The sequence below is a fragment of the Hirundo rustica genome, chromosome 5, assembly GCF_015227805.2.
Source record: "Hirundo rustica isolate bHirRus1 chromosome 5, bHirRus1.pri.v3, whole genome shotgun sequence".
NCBI lineage: Eukaryota > Metazoa > Chordata > Aves > Passeriformes > Hirundinidae > Hirundo > Hirundo rustica.
The window spans coordinates 15,246,076-15,267,468 of NC_053454.1; the positions used below are offsets into that span (position 1 = coordinate 15,246,076).

At 38.3% G+C, this 21,393-nt stretch overlaps 1 protein-coding gene across 1 annotated transcript in view; it reads right to left on the reverse strand.

Annotated features, from left to right (window-relative positions):
* The window catches only part of LDB2 (LIM domain binding 2), a 374,702-nt gene extending 353,994 nt beyond the window's left edge, over positions 1-20,708 (reverse strand). The window contains exon 1 of the mRNA XM_040064762.1: positions 20,642-20,708. Coding sequence (XP_039920696.1) covers positions 20,642-20,661 — 20 coding nt within the window. The 5' untranslated portion in view covers positions 20,662-20,708. The remainder of the gene's footprint in view (positions 1-20,641) is intronic.
* Positions 20,709-21,393: the final 685 nt, after the last annotated feature.

A 21,393-nucleotide genomic window follows, 5' to 3' on the forward strand; every position in this document is an offset into this window, starting at 1 on the left:
TTCTTGGCTTACCTGTGGAAAAAGCTACAGTCACTGCCAGAACTTCACTGGTACTAGACAGAAGGGAATCCAATCATTAGACACAATCCATAGTAAAGAGGACAGCTGCTCACACAACAATTAGGTTTTGATCACAGTTTACATCAAAGTATGTGATGAAACCAAATACCTGAAGGCAAATACTGAAGAATCCCAAAGAGTTTACAAGCATTTCTGGCCACCACTCAAACACTCCATGTGTGTAGTAGAATAAATTGGCAGCACTCTCGGCTTGCACAGGGCAAGCACAGTGCCATCCACCTACACGTAGCAAGAGTGCATCAGAATATCTGTTGGATTTTTCAGATTTTGCAAGTTCCTCAGTAATTTCCTAATGAATGCTACAGAACTTGGAAAACTCAGCAAGCTCTCTCACACGTTTCTGAATGTTCAGTGTCATCCATCAAACACTTAGCCACAGGAGAGAACCCATTCAATGAACAAGTCATGGATTTCTACACTATAAAAGAAAGGCCTATTTGACAGCTTCCCCTGGCTGGTACAGTCCAGTCCAAGTACCTTGAGCCATTTCACTGATAAGGCTACTTGCCAAGTTACACAGAAACTCTCAGTCAAAGACACATTGAACTCTAAAGACCAGTGGCAGCAAACTGAGCTGGTTTTTACTCTCAACAAATGGCAGTGCAGAGTGGAATGAAGAAATATAGGCGAGTTTCCAACCAGAGTGATAACGAATAGTGACCCACTCATACTAGCCAGGAGAGAGGGCAGTCATTTATTTTTTCAGCTTCAAAAGAAACCCAAATCCACAAAACTCTCAACAGAGACAGGTGAGCTCTACAAAGCAGCTGTTAAGGTAAGGGATAGGGAGAACTACCACATTTGTGCTTGTAGTGTTGATGCAACCACACAAAAATCAGTCCCAGCTGTCCTGGCTAAGAACAGGGAGAAAAAGGACATGAAGAGAACTGGATTAACAGTACTGAGGGAGATGGCCAGCACCCACAGCATACAATTAATATCCTGGCAAGAAGAAGGATCGTCCCATTTCCTTTCAAATGCACTGTGGCCACAGATGATTCACCTCTATCAAGAAGTGTGTGACAAAGAGCAAAATTTAATATGGATGTCTGAACTGTATTGGTATTTCCACCATGAGACCTGCACTAAACTGCAACTCTCACAGATTAGTGTTTCTGTCAGAAAAGGCAGATGATCCTTAAAATACAGAATTCATCGAGAGAAAGAATTTTTACTGATTTGAAATTGACATTTTGTACAATAGTATTTTGATTTCATTGTGGTTCTTGTTTGGAGGGGGAGGGGATTTAAGCAATAACAAATATTTTCCTTGGCAAAACTAACTTTAAGATTAGCATTATCATCACTGGTATTCTATCCTGGGAAGAGCATTCCCATTATAAGTAGTGAATTTTCCAGGTATATTAACTCTTTTGACTTTGTTGGATCAAATAGAGCACTGTTTCTATTTACAGGTAGTTGATATTCTACAGAATAGCTTAACTGGAGTTCTGTGTGTGAATAGTGTCACCGGCAGTGAGAAACAGACAAATAGACAAATACAAAACAGATCAACAGGCTATCATTTTGATTTTTCTAACATCTTCCTTGTGTTTTCTGAGAACCTTTTACTCTCTTAGATAAAACTGGAGAAGATTTTTGAAGGATCCAATTTTGCTGGCAGTTACTCCTCAAACTAAATCAGTAACCAACAATTTTTAATAGCAAAGCTCTTTCAGTCTGAACGGCTGCAGTGTATGTGCATAAACTGCGGTAATGTTTATTGTATACCAAGACGGAAAAGCTAGACTTTAGATTGTGTAACTTTCCATAACAGTTTTCCTGAGGGCTCTTCAGCTGAACAAGCAGCCAAGGAAAGGGAGGGTGAATGCAGTTGATCTGTTTCTTTCCAGCTTGAGATGCAGATGAGGCCCCACCCAGCAAAACCAAACCTTGGCATTCGTCCACATGATCCTCCCAGGCTAAGGAAAGAGGAGCCATGAAGCAGTACAGCAGAACAAGCCCTCCTCAGCCTTTCATTCTGTTGCTTGCTTTCTCTCAGAAATAAACTGCCCTACATGGCAAAAGAGGCTGTCGGGCTTATGTTCCTCCATAACTGTAAAGCAGCCATGCCAACCTGCATTCTAACATGCTAGCTTTTGCCCTATTTCAATATGGCAGAAGCTGCATTTTCCTTATCCGTTCCTCACTGTGTCCATTGTTCTGGGCACAAACAGGGTAGACTCTTCAACACAACAGAAGCATATTCCCTTTCCGAACCTAGTTATCAGTCAAGCGACAGGAAGGCTTTCTCATCTGAAATTTGAGAAGTAATCAGAAATCCCTCAAATGACAAGTTTTTTACTGCATCAATGTGCAAATAATTTGGTAGAACATCACCATCTGGTGGATACACCCACTGACATGTTGGCTTAAATTTTTTCTTTATCTCCCTGGTAGTTCTTCAGCACAGTGAAGAATATTATGTCATAAGGTTACATGAAAAAAAATATATTCAATCAATCCATTGGCAATCTCTAACTTCTTCTTAGGACAAGCCAGAAATCTGCAGAAAGGAAGAGGAGTGTGGAGAATTCCTATCTTCATATACCGTTGTAGGTGGCAGACCTGTAAATAAAGTCCAGAGAGGTGAAGCTACTCAACAGCTCTTCCAGGCGGCTGTGGAAAGACCCTATCCTTTGTCAAAAATGGCATACATCTCCTCCAAAGTCAGAGAGAAAATAGTACTCTGTTACCAGTTGGTTAAACAATGCATTCCACACCAAAGCTGAGATTTCTTTTTCCTTTTTACTTTCAGAACTGAGCAATTAGTTTCACTGTTGATAGAAATCGTCTGCTTTGCAGTCCCTACTCCCCAGCATGTCAGCAAAGTGCAAGATGCCACCCTTTTCACAAGCTCTAACTGGATAGTGGAGAAAAAGGGGAGGAAGGGAAGCAAAAAAGGTCCATACTGCCTATGAAGGAATTCTGTCAGTTGAAAATTGCATTCCGTAAAAACTCCATGTGCCCTTAGACCTTGCATTTCATATCACAGAATCACAGAATGGGTAAGGTTGGAAGGGACCACAGTGGATCATCTGGTCCAACCTTCCTGCTCAAGCAGGGCTATCCTAGAGCACATGGCACAGGATTGCAATTCAGGTGGCTCTTGAATATCCTCAGTGTGGGATATTTCACAGTCTCCCTGGGTGATCTATTCCAGTCTAAGGTCACCTACGTAGTAAAGAAAATTTTAGTCATATTCAGTAGAATTTCTGGAATTTTCTGGGCATTAGTCTCTGTCCATTGCCTCTTTTCCTATTGCTTGCCACCACTGAGCAGAGCCTGGCTCCATCCTCCTGGCACCCTCCTTGACAGACAGTGATGAGGTCCCCTTTCATCTCTTCTTGAGGCTGAACCAGCACAGCTCCCTCAGACTGTCCTCATAACAGAGATGTTCCAGTCCTGGACCCCCAGGTCCTTCTCTGCAGAGCTGCCAGGTCAGCCCCCCACCTGTGCTGGTGCCCAGGGTTATTCCTCTCCAGGTACAGCATTCTGCATTTGCCTTTGATGAATTTCAAACAGTTCCTCTCTGCCCATCTCTCCAACGTGTCTGAAACATGATGCTGAATATGGTATTTTCTGTTTATTTTATTTTCTGGTTGTTGTTTAGTTTTAACCAAAAGCCCTATCAAAGAAAATGCATATATGGTAGTCCAAATAATTTTCACATAGTACTATAAAACCCCAGGGGTTTTTTTGGTCTGTTTCCCATTGGTAGGAGCTCTCATTCTACAGTTTCATGTAAGACCTGTAGAAACAAGCCTTGTGTGATCATTCTCTGTGTGTGTCTAGGTGTTTGTCTGAATGTCCACCTGCAGCTTTCAACCTGAGAAAAGGTAGTGGTGTCTACATCCACTATGCTGTGGCAAGTTCCATGTAACTATGATGCCATTTGGGTTTTGCCTTTCTTCTTTCATACGTTCTCTCTCTTCTTCACACACATATTTGTAACTTTCTCATCTATTATATTAATAGCTAGTTTTCCTGGTACTTTTCTGTGGCCTTTCCCTAAGCAGAAAGACAAAACAAATTCCAGAGCTCCAAGCCCCAGGAGGTACAAGGCCCCAGTGCTGTCTTTGTTCTTCCTGGGAACCAAGGCTGAGAACGACTCTTGGAGATCCATTCTCATGGACAAAGAGAATGTGCTGAAGGGGGGCTCCAGAGAAGGGGCTTGGCCTGGGGGGGAATTGCATCACCACTTGTCCTCCTAACTGGTGCTTTTTATCAATTATGCTAATTTCCTAAAACCTATAAAATTTACTCACCCCTTGAGGTGGGGTGGGCTTTTGTGGACATCTTTCCATTACTGCCACTGAAAGCCTTCAAATAAAGATCTCCTTTTGTATTACCTCCTTACTGAAATTATCTCGAGTTTCATTTCCAGGTTGGGCAAAAGGCAACACTACGCTGATATGCAAATAAAGGGACGGAACTTCGACCATCAGGCAGACTTGTACAACACAGAGACTGCAGAGAGTGTGAAGCTCAGACTCCCAGAGACAAAAGCCACTGCTTGAAGAAAAACTTAGACAAGATATTGTAAGACAATTTAGGCTTCCATGCTTCCAAACTAAATACCCCATGGCCTCCCATTGCAAGGCCCCATGGTCTCCCATTGCAAGTTCCTCCAATGCCTTTATACTCTTTGTAACTTGCACCCTTGTTTCACAAATCCCTTAGCCTGGCCTGTTTAAACACTACATTATACTGAAAGCAGTAGATGATTAGCAAAGAAAAAGCATTAAAAAAATCACACTGATTTCATTAGAAATGTATGTTGAGCAATCTATATCATAATGTTGCACAATATTAAAGCAGAGGTAAGAGTAATGCAAGAAAATCTTTTGTTGAGATTTTACATGATGAACTAAAACCACACGCAACCACACAGCTGCTTCATACTGTGGGTGTCAGAAGATTGTACCATAAAGTTTCCATGAAAGCTTGTGATGAGCAGTGACAGGGTGAAGTAAGGCTCTACAACTGCTCAAATAAAGCTTGAAACACTGACAAATAATGGCTTTAAAAATAAGAATTTTCAGGCACTACCAGGAAATAAAAAGCAAATCACCTTTTTAAAAAAAAACATAGAACAGTACCAAAACATGGCTAAAAACTAGCACAGAAAATCAAGAGTTAACAGCAAAACACTAATTCTTACTTGTGAGTGTGTGGGAGGTCCCAGGGCAGGATATGACCTGAGAGACAGCCCTGTATGCTAAAAGATTGTAGTCTCAAGGCAAATCAAAACACCTGAGCAGTGTTTGAAATACCTAAAGTTTTATGAATTTTTAAAACAAAAGATCTTCTAAAGACAGCCAAAATGCATACACAGAAGATGACAGGAAAACAGGATCAATAGCAGATCAAAGATAAACACATCCGTAAGACACTGTCAGTAAAAAAAAGAGTACAATTTTTATTCATTGTTGTAGCAAGAGCTACTTTGAAAGAAAAATGTTTAAAAGCAATTAAGCAATTTTACAAAAATAGTCTGGGATTTTGTGCAAAGCGAGAGAGACTCCACGCTTGCCTCATCTCCTAGAAGCATCCCATATTCTTAGATGTGACGTTGCCATGACAACCACAACTTGGTGACCTCGTTATTTCAACCTAATCCTGCTTTGAAATTATAGTTGCTCCACCCTTTTGCCTGGCTAGCCTGATAACATAATCATTGTAAATGAGGATGGAAAAACACAGCAGGATACCATTCCCCTAGTGACATGGGACTAGTCTCACCTTATCAGGGAAACAGAGCAACAATTAAACTGCCCAAATCTAAATGCCTGAAAGTAGATTTTTATTTTTGTTGTCATTTTGTTTGCTATTCTATTTTGAAAAAAAACTAATAGCTTGTCAGTGCAGGGATTCAGTTTTGAATGGAGGATTTGGGGAAATTCCTTTTAATTTAATTTCATGTCTTTATCAGGAAATTAGGCAGTAATAAGGGGTAGTTCTTCTTAATTATGCATTTGTTTTGACTAACAGCTGGAGGAAGATTTAGGATATAGATGAAGAGTCAGGACAGAACTTGTTTAGCAAATCAGATTTGGATTTTTAAGTTCAAGCTTGCCTTGCTCTATTTAAACTGGTAAAAGCAGTGAGTACTACAGAATCCCAGCTGCAGACATTGTGGAAATACTTACTATGTTTGCTCACATGTCACAGGTATATTATTGTAATTTTGTGCTTATTATATGAGTGGAAAACAACCATACTGGTGATGTTGCAGATTTAAAGAAAAATACTTTCTTGGCTCTTTGGGGGGGTAATTCAGAGTTTTCTATGTACATAGGCCATATGAAAGCTAGATGAGGAAGATGGGGAGCAAATAATTTTAAAGGAACATAAATTTGGAGCTGTTGGCATATGATCCAACTGAAGTGCCATAGATTTTAGTTCACAAAATCATTTTGGGACTGTTCTTACATACTTGTGTCTCCCTCCAGTTTCTGTCAGAGAAGCCTAATTTCTTGTTGTTTGCATGTTTTAATCTGTTTAGGGACATATTTTACCTCAGAGGTTGTGATATATATTGCATGAGACTTCTCGAACAAACACCCTGCACAATGAGGCACTGAATTTGTACATAATGGTCATCACTAGAAGAAGATGACAAAAAGAAAGAAAGACAAGCTATTTTGACAGAGAGGTACAAAGAATTATTAGCTTGCTCATTATGGATACAAAACCTCTGTTATTATGGTTATTTTCAGAAGAGTAAGAGAGATTTCCTCAACCCTAACCTTATTTGCCTCTGTCAGCAAAGGGCTGAGTCAGCCTCCGAGGATATGAACTCATGATTCTAGAAAGAAACTCTACATTTTAACATTTGGAGAGTTGTACTGCTAAATTGTTCTTTCCAGCTTTCATGTCACAATAGAGAAGTTGGGTGATGCCCTCTAAAATCAATCACCAAGGACTCCGTGCACAAGTAAAGGTCCCTATCAGGGACCCACGGATTCAGTGACCAGCCAGGAAAACCTTTATCCAGAAAGTGCTTTATTAACAGTACAATCACAAGTCTATTAGAAGTCTGAGGCAGCTGATGAAGTAGTAAGGCAAATAAAGTGGTGAATTCTAGTAAGGCACAAAAAAAAATTTGGATCCTGCTGCAGCAGTACTTCAGGATAATTTTCCTGAATAACTAATACAAAAGTCCCAAAGCAGTATAGGCAAGCATTGCAGGTACAACATGATGAGCTGAAGACCAAGCTCTTTTCTCTGTGCTCTGAAAACACCTTTGTATTCAAAAGCATCTGCAACAGGCAGGGCTAAACCACTACTTGCCTCTGTTTGAAAACTTGCCACTCCCAGCAGAGAAAATGAAACCACTGACAGCTTACACAATCACCTTCACATAGGATCAGCACACGGTGTCTCAGGCACAAAGAACTCAGCTTTTCACCACAAAACAAACAAAAATACAAATATACCAAAAAAAAAAAAAAAAAAAAAAAAAAAAAAAAAAAGGAGAACAGAAAGAAAAAACCCATCCAAACAAAACCACAAAGAAAAAAAAAAAAAAAAGGAGTTAGATCACCAAAACACACAGTCCCTTTCCTCCATGAAGGGACCCCTTAACATACCCTTGGCCTTCCTTCCCCTTCAAGTGGGGTACTTTGCTGCCAATATCTAACCATTAAATGATTAGAAGAAAAATGTGAATGTAATCATTAGACTTTTTTTTTTCCTTGAGTTGTTCAGCAGGGGTTAGAAATCAGTCTCCATTAAAATATTTTTCTTAAGCTCTGTTGAATCCCAAGAGCAGAGAATAGACATGAGTAGGAGATGTTTTTACAGCACTGCAGCAAAGGAAGCAGGTTTTCCTTCACTGAAAGGCCAAAGTTCATTTTCTTAGAATAGCAGCATACATTCCAAAATGGTGCCTCACATTTACTAAGAGCTATCAGGGAACAAGTGAACAAGATTTAAGTCCAGATTCAAATTTAGTTCTCCTACATACAATAGTAAAAGGCCAGACCATTCAATACTTAATCAGGTTTGGAGTCTGATTTTTCCAGCCTTGCTTGAGATCACCATATATCTTGTGCAGGCTGATTAATCCCTCTAACTACTGATTCTAACACATGAACAGGGGTCTAGAAGCCCCAAATGAAATTCCACGCAGGAAGTGTACTTTGACAATTGATTTTTGCATCTACAGTCTGACTTCTTAATCTATTACAACCTAGTTTGCTGTATGCTTTTCAGAAAAAGGAATATATTCCCCCCCCCACTACATTTATGGTCCTGGATTTGAACAGCAGCTAAAATCATTCTGTATTCAAAACAGATAACCCACCGGTGGGAGAAGAGTTACAAACTCCTCCTTGTGCAGTTAAAAGATAGGACTGCGTGGCAGACCTCTTGCTGAACTGGGGGGACACGACTCCTCACTCACCCTGCTATGGCATCCATAGGTATGAGGTTGTATAGACAATACAAAAGTTATTATGTACAAATGATTTTCTGCTTGGTACAAATTTAAAACTGAAGTAAGAACAAAGCTCTGCTTCTCTCCTAGATCAGTAGTGACACCTAGTGACCGAAGACTAAAGGAACCGCGCTCCAGAGGAACCGATTGCACGGGGCTGGATTGCGCTACCAAACTGTAGGGTGTGGCAGGACAGAAACCAAATAAAAGACGACATTAACTATGGGGTGATTTAAATTTACACAGAAACGCATCAAAAAGAAAGGAAGGGATGTTTTCGTAAGCAGGAAAAAATCCTTTTGGACAAGTGGAATGTAATTTACTCGCTGAAACCCAGGAAGGCTCTGGGGCAGAGCATTCCTACACGTGAATGATGTCCACAGAACAGGGAACAATCCCTAGTTCTAAAAATCTAATTTTTTATATCTCATTCAGAAAGGATAAATACCAGAACAGAGTGCAACTGCTCCTTATTATGGTCCAAGTCCTTGTTGATACAGAAAAATCTCACCAACACAGCTGCAGTGCAATATGTTATCCCACTTAACCTACACCAGAGCAGACCTCTCTATATCTGGCCATACTAGTATATAAAAATTCCTTGATCATTACGTGGATCAGTGACTTGTGTTTGCAGGGCAATGCTGAAAACACTACGGTCTCCTCAAAAGGCTTGTCCTGTATTGTTATACATTTTATATTATATCGCTTGGAAAGTGCTATGGACATGTTCCTTATTTAGGTGGCTTGCCCCAGCCTCTAAATCACCTTTACTTTGTGCCATGCTATCCACACAGTAACCTTTTCCCATATGATGGTAACACAGAAGCTGCAGTAATTCTTATCACTCTTATGGAAACAGGAGCTCCTCCTGACAGAAAGGATGCCATTTTCTGCCTGAAAATCACTCTTTTCTCCCCAGTTTTTCACCAGGTTTAAGATTTGTAAAATGGTCCATGCTGCATTTGAAACAGAAAAAGTTTTAAATATGTCCAGGAATAATGTTAGGAGACATTTCAGAGGAAGTGATTAGTCAAAAAAGGGGGGAAAAAGAGAGTTTAAGGAAGAAAAATCTGGGCAAACTCCAAAGCAGAAGAGATTAGCAGAAAATGTACAGTCTAGATCAAAAGACAAATGTACAGTTCAAAAGTGGAGCCAATTCCTTATTCAATATATTTCACACTATACTTAGAGTAGAAGAAATACTTTTTAGTCTTGTAGGAACAAGTGGAAATTGAAGTCTTCATCAGTCTCCTTTATCTTCACTTTGTGTTCATTTCTCAGAGAAAGTGACTCCAAGTTGCAACACAGTTGAAATGCAGGCTTATAATATCCAAACTGGAGAAACTATGCTGGTTCGTGCAAGGATGTTGCCCAAAACAGCTAAAATCACAGATACTAAAGTAGCTGAAATAGAACTTGGGTGAAAGGAGACGCATCCATGACCAGCAGCAACGAGATCATGAACCATACAGACAGAAAACCTATACAGATTTGGGGAGTTTTCAAGACAGATGCACTAGAAAAAGTGTTCAGAAATACAAAAGAACGCTACATGATCTTTGAATTTCTGAGATAAGGAATAGTGGGGACTGATGACAGAGAAGGTTTAAGAATTTTGTGTTACCAAAAGAGAACAGCTGCAGCCTTGACCGATAAAAAAAAAGCAACCCACACAATGACTGGCAGTGTCAGAAATACACACAAAAATAATCTGCTCACTACAAGCAATTTGCCCCATATCCCATTAGAATTCACTTCTGCTCCTATCTGTACCACAATCTAGTATGAGAACCCCACAAAGAAGGAGGAAAAAAATCCATCGGAGACCTTGTGATTATCCCAATCTAATAGCCCTGGAAAAGTCCTCGAATCAAGCACAAAAATCAGAGAAAGGGAAAGGTCCCATGTTTCACTCATTATGTCCTTTCTCACTGCCTACAGGGTAACTAGGGACGCACCAGTTACCTTGGCCTGTTTTGTACAGAATATAGGTAAGTTTGAAGAGGAATACAAGTTTTTGTTGATTCAATCTGCTAGCAAGACAGTGGTTACTTTTAAATGGAGAAGCAGCACAGACTTGTGAACTCAGCAGAACCGCTCTCTGTGTGACTGGTCTTTGATAAGCAGCTTTCACCCTGGCCCTGAGTCTCTGTAGCACAGCTAAGGGATCCATGGGAAGTGAAATATAGTCCTTATTTGACCTTTATGAAATTTCTAAGAGTCAGAATCACTACTGGAAAACCTTTAGGGGTCCACAAAACCAAAAAACAATGACAGCCATTGCCTTAAATTGGCAGGTCTTTAGTTTTATTCCTGTCTTTGGTGTGGGCTGGCTGTGACCTTACAGAAAGTTCACTGGGACATGTTTGAGGTTAAAATAATCAGCTCTATATTGTAACATCTCCTATATATACCTCAGGTTGAAGTGAACTTAACAGTATCTTGCATCAAGATTTGCAGCCTTCTTTATGTGGTATCTTTCTTTTATAAATAGTGAAAGAACGGTCAATATGTATTCACAGCATAATTTATGTATTTGCTAATTACTGTAGATTACATCTGAATTGAGGTGATCACACAGTTGTTAGCTCCAATTACAGAAAAATCATTAGTTGTAACTTTATAGTACAGAATAAGTATTGTAAATATTAAATAGATGCTTAGCTTATTGCTGTACAACTCCTATTCTATCAGTGTGAGTAACTTAAATATCCAGAGGTTATAGCCTCTGCTATTTTTCAGTTTCATGATCTGAAATGCTGAATTGGGAAAACAAACAAACAAACAAACAAACAAACAAAGAAAAAAAAAAAACCAAAACAAAACAAAAAAAAAACCCACCAAAAAACCCCCAGGTGCACATGCACTAGGGTTATGAGGGAGAGAGATTATCTTGATGTTTCATAAAACATATGTACATAGTTCAATAAGAAAGCCCTTTACCTTCTGTGTAAAAATTCAGCTTTTCTACAAATGAAACAGAGCATTAAGATTCAAGAACATAACCTTGTAATCAGATCTATTATTTCTTCACATCAACCCTTATATTCTTTCCTATGTGTTTTTTTGCCTAATGATCTTATCATTAAGTTCAACAAAATTGAGTGTAATGTACTGAAAATACACTCAGCTGATATTGAACTTGTTGATGAGAGTGTAGGCCTGTTAAAATTGACAAAACTGACAAGTTCTCCATTCCCCCTTATTTTATTGCTCTTAGGTTCAACATGTAGTTTTGCACTCAAAAAAAACTTTATTGCTTGCTGTTTGAAAAGAAAGGTCATACTCAGGAATACATTTCATTAGTCATGACTCAGACTCTTTTAACAGTTTTCCTCTTTGATGTAAATTCCAATTTGTTAATGGTATGTAGGTACAAAGGCAAAAATAGAAATATTTCATGGAGTTCTAGAGACTATCACTGACAAACCGAGGTCATAATTCTATTTTTATACCAGGGAGGTGATATTTTCTTAAAAATATTTTCTTGGAGATATAGGAGCAGCAGAAACATCAGAAAAAAATTATGCTTTGGTTTTAGTGGTGCAATCACTGCTAGACTGAGTGCTAAATGCACGGGTTGCTGCCCAGATTGGTTTTACTGAAAAACACTGGAAGATCTAGTTCACCACATGACCCCAAACCAGCTGCACTAATGCAGCGGAAGGTAGACATGCAGAACTGTAATCAAAAAGCCAGGAAGAAGAAAGCTACATTGCCTAAGCCCAAAAATTCAAGACCATATTTCTAAGCAGCAAAAATTCTACCAAGAAATCTGTGCTAGCTTTAATTCTTAAATGAATGAGAATTCTGTGACCACCTCAACACTTTATGGAACTAGACTGACATCTATCCACACAGATTTTTGATGATCTGTTTCAACAACAGGCCTGTAAGTTGCCATAAAAGCACAAGCAAGGAAAGTAAATTAGTGCAGAAATTACTATATAGCTCAACGGAAGGAAGTGTTCAAAACAATTTAACAGCTAACAGAACTGCCAAAATTATTCTGCTCCTCCTGATGCTGTCTCTTTCCAAGGCCAAATCAAGTTATAGCCAACACAGTCTGTGCCAACCCTCAGAAAAAAAATTGAAAGCACTTGATTTAAAAAATGTTAAATATAAATAATCCAATAAATAGGCCAGAAAAATACAATATAACAAATGCATAAATATCTATTTAATATCTATTAATTTAGGCCTCTAGTTCAAAATACCCAAGGCTTTGCCATTACATATTACACAAGTCAAAAGAGTATTTTACCAATCACGAAACAAAGAACCTCAAAATTAACAAAGCTGCTTTGTACATTGGTATTATCGTGGCAATATTAAATCCTGTTCATGCACCCTTTTTAATATCTGATTCCCCTCAGCCCTTTTCCAGTCCAGCCAGAATCAGGACTATATACTTCATCTCCCAACTAGAATCCTTGCACTTGATCTAAAAGGAGTCACAGATTGATTCTTCACTCCAAGTCATCAGCATAATGCATGTTAAAATCTTCAAGAGAGAAGTACTTTAGTAGCCCAAAGTTTTATTTTAACAGTACTTTTCCAGCCCCACGCCAACAAGATCTCTAAATCTAATGGACTGGTTCTGCCCAGCTTCAAATGGGGACTTTTAAGACTGACACTACTACCTCCTATCTGGCAAAGTCCGAATATTTAATATATCCTTACAGAAAAGCAGGGTACCGAGATCTCTCAGATAATTAGGGATTTGCTCACAGATCTTCCCTTAGCATTCACACAGTCTTTAATTGTATATGGAGAAAAGAAGACTTGTCAGAAATTTTCAGACCTTTAGAATAACAGAATATCTCGTGCCCCATGGCATCCTGGCTGGATCCTGTGAATTGCAATGATGCTGATACTTCTGAGTAAACTACACCTGTAAATCCACCAGAAAGGTTTCAGAATGAACTGCTATCAGCCCACCAATCGCTCTGCTTTCCACAGAATTAAACCAAAGCACCTGGGCCCAGTTAACCGCTGACAAACAAACTTTGAACAAGGTCTAAGTTTCTGCTTCCCATTAATATCATTTGTAAGTAATATTTTTGCCTGCAGGAAATGTTACAAAGTTGCCTCCAATTTCAGATTAGGAAGTACTTCTGCGTTTAGTTGAAATAGTTTCACATGACTAAGGTGTAGTCAGATGAGGTGTAGTCATGCTGTCTACAGATACCTGAAGTTGAGTGAACCTTTTCCTGCCCTGCTTGTTTGGCAAGGTAAAGGCATTCCCTTCCAGCTGCAGTTCAGACTGATGAGATCCATTCCTTCCTTGCTCCTGCAACAGATTACAACAGGCTACTCTTGTCCATTCAAAACTTCAGCTTCTACAGTTCCTCTCCTCAGTGACTCTCATGTGCAACAAAAGGTACTTGTGCTTCTCACATCTGCTGCGCTCTTGTTTGTGGATTTGTTTGGATTAATAAAAATTCTGTCTCTATGGATAATAGCTAATTATATCACTGTGATCCACTCAAGTAGCTGAGAAAAGAGGGAGTTCTCTGGCTTACACCCCTCAGATTTAAATACTTTTAAATCAAGCATAAATGTAGCTCCTGATGCTACATTTTGTTCTGGTTTTTGAAGAGGTGGAACACCCAATGAACTCTAAAATGTAGAATTTTGTATGTCTGCTTCTAGTACTGTTTTGGTCCTACCTCATTCCCCAAGTATTTCAGACAAATTCTAGTTCTTGTAATTTTTATAAATCATGTCCATACAAATTACAATCAAGTACATTGAGGGAAATACGTGATTAAAAAAAAATAATAGAGAAGACTGAAATAAAAAGTATTATTAAAGAACAAAGACAGATGAAAAAGTGAAATTAACACCTTTTTCAAAATAACACAGTATTTTCCATTTAAACTATTGGTTTTTGTTCTTTTACATTTTTCAATTCCTCTTTCAAGTAAAAGTATGATGAATAAAGATTTGTTGCAGAGAAGTACACCCACAATAACACTACATTTAATTTTATCCTGCTTGCTTTGCTAAAACTTTTTGTATTCTTTAGTCTTTTCTTATTTTTGACAGCTGGGGGAAGGGGAGACACTGACAATCACACACGAAAAGGGAAGTTCTCCTTTTGTTATTTGTACATATGCTATTTGTATATATGCTATGCAACATAAGTGCCTTCCAACACTGCAGCTGTGTGGCAGACAAGCAATATAATTGTTTAATGCAATTTAGTAAAAAACAACTCCAGAAGGAAAAACCTGACTTAGGAAAAATCAGAGAGAGATTCCAACTTTGCTCATTAAGGTTTAAAGAAAAGTGCTTTATATGCCTGAATGACTGCCTTGGCATGGTATACTTCTTTCCAAGTTCTGAATTTCATGCCTTTTTTTTCCTTCCTAAAGCTGATTTCAGTTTTGGACAGCATCCACCTAGAATTACTTGTATGTTTTTAATTTCTCCTTTGACCACAGAACTTAAAAAAACAGATTTGGCTGAGGGGATTTAATCAGAAACAGATAAAAAGTTTCAAAAATTAAAAGTAAGTATGCTAAATATACCAAAGTCAACTTTCATTCATTTAGTCTTCCTTTATTTTTGTTATCAGACAGTTTAGCACTCAGGTTTCTTTAAGATCTGAAGTAAAAAGAAATGAGCACCAAGCATATTGATCTTACCTATCAATTTTTTTCAGAAATCTTATATTAAAAGAGAGTCAAATGGAGTTTGTTGTCTGTTGCTAATGAACTAGATAAAGTTGAAAATGATTCCAAGGTAAATTGGAGAAAAGTAAACTATCAAAAATTTCAAGAACAGGAGCTTGACTGCTCTGGTATTATCTAAGGGTCTTCTAATGCCTTAAATTGTTCTTTGTTCTTTACTACAAGACAAGACTGATTTATTACAACAGTGTTAACACCACTTTAGAATTTCAATTTATTGCAATAGAACCAGGTAAGTTGTTTGAAAAAAATTGATCTCCCTCTGCAGACAAAAACCTTGAGACTTTTAGATTTGATATTGGAGTCTCTTAGTTTCTAAATTCCTGGGTTCTTGGTCTCCCCATTGAAATAAGTCTTCTTGACCAGACTCAACTGACATGAAAAGTAGGATTAGGTCTGCAATGAAAATTACTTTTGAATTCAGTAAGTCCATCTCCATAAAAAAACTTAGTCATGTCGAAATTAAGGACGTTATACTTCTACACTTAAATTCAACTCAGAATATGTGTACTAAAGAAGCATATACAACTTTCCATTTGGGGGTTCCTCATTTAAATATATCTGTGCCTAAAGCTTGTCATTAAATGTGTTGGAAATTGATGCCTCATTGAATTCCCAGCTTTGTCATTTTCAATTGGCACTCTGCTGTTGACTTTCGTAGAATCAAGATTTCATCCAAGACACTACAATCTAAAACAAGTTCTGAGAAGTTTCAGCTGCCATATATATCACAAGAGTGTTTTATCTTGAAAATATAAAAAGTGAGATTATACAATTTACATTATTTTTCACTGCTAATAACTTTTATTATTGTGTATATCTATAATGGTTGAATCAAACAACAATTATAGAAGTAGAGACTCCAGGCTTGCAGACTGTCATATATTTGTATAAGACTCAGAGCTCACATTACATTCACTAGAAAAATAGACAGAAAGAAAATAAAAAGTAACAAAATCCTCTGTTCCTTCCAGTGTGCTTAGACCAAGGGAAAAACTTCCTTCCCATCATCCAAGCACTAACCACCAAATAAAAGCAAATAGCCTCCAACAATTTTCCAAGAGCCAAAAGCATCAATTATTCCACAACCAGATGTCTAATACTTCTTCTCAACTTGTAACAATTTCTACAATACAGTTATGTGTTAGTCAGACAAAACAGACACAATACAAAACCTCAGGCATAGCATGGAGAAGTGGAAAGGAGAATGTGGAACTAGTGAATATGATATAGCAGAGCCTTTGCATCCAAAGACTTGCCTATATTTCACCCACATCCCTGCAGAGGTATGAGTATGTATAACAGAATATATTATCTTCCCTTATAAACCTTTCCTATGCTATTCAGTATTGAACAGAAATTGTCCTTTTTTACAATGTGATGGTAGAAGGACTACAGAAGACCTACTAACTGAAATATCTGCATGCTACATGAACTGTCCCCTAAACCAGAGAGGAGGAAATCAAGGTATAGCTGGAGAGTCCAGTTTCAGTAAAGAAGTCATAGCTCAAATACTGAGTGTAACAAAAATTCTCAGGCATTATCACAAAAATATCAGCTGATGCAACTATTAGGATATTTCAAATTGCTGTATTGTAATTTTCACATATCAGAAAGAGGAGAGGCAAGGACAAGAGATGATCAGCAGGTAACAGACTGTCATCAGCTTCCTCTTTGTCTTAGCTTACATGAATTCTTGCAGTAAAATGATTATAAAAGAAATTCCATGATCCTGAACTGACATGTCTATGGGTTTTTATGTAGTATGAAGCACAGCACATCACTCATTACTGACTACAGCAGAAATAGCCAGTGGTTTCTTCTTCTTCTTTTTTTTTTTTTTTTGGTCAGTTCTCAGCATATTTCTACTTATGTGTTAAATCAATTTTTTTCCAATCTTCCCTCAGAAATAGTTTGTGGATAGGTATTGATGTCCATGTTTCCCTTTACACTGTCACACACACGAGAACCTGTAACAGTTCACATACAGATGTTTATTTGGCTCAGCCATCTGTTCAATCTGAAACAAAAGAGATCACAGAAAATGAACTCCCACTGTAACTCTCTTTCTGAATACATAAACAATTGGGTTCTCAACAAAAATTCTGTTGGTTTTCACGGTGTGTTGAAAAAGATTGCACTTTATGGATGACTCAGTCAGATCCCCAGTCTGAACAGTGTGGAATATTGGTAAGATAACAATGAAAAAATCATGAGTGATCAGGCAATAAGGTAGCCTTCAGATCACTCTAAAATTTCTACTTTTTTTTTTTTTTTTTCTTTATCATTATAGGTGTTTGTTTTTTTTCTTTTCAGACAAACCCACAGCTGAGAACTGGATTGGACATTCACAGATGTAGTGAAGGGCAATAAACTGAAAGAAATGGATTTAATGAGAGACTTGAAGAGGGAGTGTGCTGGGCAGTGCCAATATATGTCTGTTTTCAACTGCAGGGATGAGTTGGCACACTAAGACAAAACAGCAGTCAGGTAAGAGGAATATGCAGAGGGGGCATGAAATGGGAATAATAAAGTCTGCAAGAGGTATACACAATAAATAGTATGCAAAACAATATCAAGAAAGAATTCTAATTTGGAAGGGCCATTAAGAAATATTTGAATTTGAGTCAGTGAGAGAAAAGAGAGGGGACCATAAGAGAGTGAAGTTTGTAGGGAAATCTGTTAACTAAGAAAAAAGTTCAGTTACTTGGTTGTGGTGGTGCAAAAGTTATTTTATTAGGTTTTTAAGTGTTTTATATAATTAATTTACAGTTTTTTATAAGAAGTTTTGTAAAATGGTTTGTTCCCTGTACCCCCATTCTTCCCAATGGTTCTTACCCCTTATATTGCTGTCAATCCCCTCTCTGTCCTTGGGCGCCCTGTCTGTCACTTCGAGACCCTTCCCCAAATTCTGGAAAGTTCCAGGGAGGGTGTCAAGTGATAGGCTGGTGCCTGGGGAATCCCCTTTCCCCCATCACGGAGTGGTTCTCCTGTTGAATGTTCCCACCCCTAGTTCCACCCTGAGTTCACCTGGTTGGTTAATCTGTTGTTACCACCTCTTGTTCCTCCTCCGTTTAAAAGTTACTGCCCAACCATTGTACGGGGCTCTCCTGAGTAGCAGTGGTCAGGTGTGGAGCTCCCATTTGGTCTCCCCCTTGATAAAACCCTGTTAATCCTACTCAGAGAGTCGCCTTTCTATCCGTCGCCATGGTCACGACTACCAACAAGTCCCTCGCAGGGTGTGGGGAACCATGATCCCACAGGGAGGAGAGAGCTAGGCGAACTAGCGACTCCGATCTAAAGCGCATGTGCCGCGGTGTGGGACTGAGCTAGCCCGTGAGCCTGCGCTCCCACGCGCACAGTGGACACCGCGACACTTGGTGTGACTGGAAAACAGTAGAAGAAAGGGAAAATCTGCTATAGTACTATCAGAGAACTGGTTTCACTTGGCTCTTACCACATTAGCTCATGTATTCCTGCATTGGAATGGATATAGCTATACCATAATACCTGACTTCTGGATGAAAATTTTCTATTTTATATTCTCTGAAACTAAACAACCAGATGAAGCATGAAATTTCATGCAATTGAGCCAATTAAATTCATGTCCTGATACCTGCAATCAGGCTTTGAACCGGAATTTTACTTGGGGACTAAAATCCAGGCCTAGAAGAAATCAAGTAATGCAGCCTTGTCTCCTATTTAACAAGTTAACAAAACTAAAGAAGCAATGACAATACTTAAACCTGGAGTTTCTGTGGAGGTATTCCTGCCTAATGTTTCCAAATACAGATATCTGACACAATAGCCTACCTGATCTCCCTGTGTATTAAGTGGCAAGTAGTCACTAAATGAGGTAATTTTGTTGGTTCATTTTTTTATTTGTCAAGGAACACTGTCTGGTATTACAGGAATAATTATTTTTTTAATGAGAAATTATGATTTTGAAAAACATACCCATGAAATATTTGCACTATAAAACAAAGACTAAAAACACTTTATCTGTAATATTAAATCTGAAAAATATTTTGGCATATTTGATGCACACACAAGTTTGGAAAATAGGAATAAAAGCTGACACTAATAAGGTAGTAATTTATAAATCTGTTAAAACTTCTCACATATCTAGAATTTCATTCATAGATACCCAAAGATGCAGTAGCCAAACATGACCAGACCCAGGAAGCAGTTCAGTGATGCTATTCGTGCATAAATCTACAAAAGCTGACTCATCTTGTATTGACACAGCAGCTGTACCTCAGGAAGAAAGCTGAGTTAGCCCAAGAGGGTTAAGCTACACCAGACTGCAGTAAGAGTTAGGGTACAGCAGCTCATTTTGTCTGACTCATAAGCCTATGCACTGCCTTGCCCTGCCCAGCCCAACACAGAAAAACAGTAAAATAGCCAAGACAAAGAATGAGCTTTTGAATGCCTTAAAATTTATATTCAGTCCTATTGTTTCTGGGTGAGTTTTCTATCTGCCCTCCTGCACTGTAAGAAGGGTTCATCTTTAACCTGTGAAGCTTTCAATTTTTGGAATGGCTATGTTTTACCACAGTGAACAAGGTTTTATGGAGCAGCACCAGTGAAGCAGGAGACCCAAGCCAAAGCAACTTAGATCCTTTCATGCTCATGTTAAAGGGAAACTGCAACACCTCTCCTCTAGTCATTTTCTTAGGCCACATTATTGATGATGTGCTTTTTCTCTGATGTCTTAGGCATGAAATAATAATGTTACATCATATATCCAAAGCAAAAAGCATATACACTCTTTAAGAGGAGAAAAGATACATCCACAGCTGTTCTTACTGGGTGCTGGTCTTGATACAGTCTATAACAGTTAATCTCATGGCATAAAAAGACTCAAATACATTGTGCTTCAAATCATCCTTGCTGAATCTCTTGCTCATGTACTTCAACATACATATACACACCTTAGATATTAATCACTAGCAGTTTACACACAGACTAGTCAGAAATTTTAGAAACACTGGTTCAATCACTGCCATCTTCCTTTCAGTTTGCCTCATTCAAAATAAAGCTACTCTCACTGCTAGCTTTGACTTATATATAACCCTTTCAGACTCGCTTCTGTTGTTCTTGATGCATTCTGTACTATTCTCTACCTGGATATAACCACACAAATTAATAATGATGCTGTACCCAGTACAGTGACAGCATTAATACAGCATTAATTTGTTGTCCACGATAAGCTTCCTCTTGTGCCTCTGGTGTTCTGTAATTAGGCCCCTTCAGACACACAGTTTGGTTATTGTGGTTCATCAGCTTATAATGCATTATTCTAAATAGCTGAATTTTTCATTCTTTTTCTTTTTTCCTTTTCCTTTTTTGCTGTTAAAAACAAAAACCAAACAAAAAAGACAGATAGATAATGGAAGTAAAAAGAATTACTCACCCTTCATCTCGATCTAACATAGTGTTTATGGGCGGCAGGGAGAGCAGGAAGATGTTCTTGTGAAGAGAGGAACTTGAACAGCTTTATAGGACAACAACCTAGGAAGAAATGACAAGCCAATACCCACATTTACTGTTTGTAAATCTGAGCATTGATTCTGCTTTCACAAGTGGCTTTCATCAAATGCAAATCAGAAGCCTGGCATCTGCTTGAGTAACCAGGCAGCCCTGTCCCCTTTTCAAGGGAACAAAAGCCATACAATCAAAGGATTTTAAGAGGATGGCAAACTTATTGTAAGCTAGAAAAGGTTAAAAGTCTGCCAGGGCTTAAATATACCTCTCAGAATTCCCAAGTATGGAAGCATTTCTGACCTTTATGATTTTTTTTTTTTTTTCTGTGAAATGTTTCTGTAGATATGAAGCATGATAAAAAGTGACCAAACAGAAGAGAGGCAAACTAGTTATATTTCTTACTTCCTAACTGATTTTGAAAGCTTTGGAAAGAAAACTCATACAGTTTTATTTGTTCTCAGATTCCAAAAATCCAGCTCTGACCAACAACACTCTGGCTGTTGTACAGGACCTACCTGTGCTCCCCTGCATAAGTGACAGATCCTCTTCTGTAAAGATGGATAACAACAGGAATTCAATCCAGACACACTTATTCCTCTCTCAGACAACTTCACTAAGAGTGGCACACCCTGGAAAATGGCTGAATAACATCTGGGTAGAGAAAAAACTTTTTAAAATAAT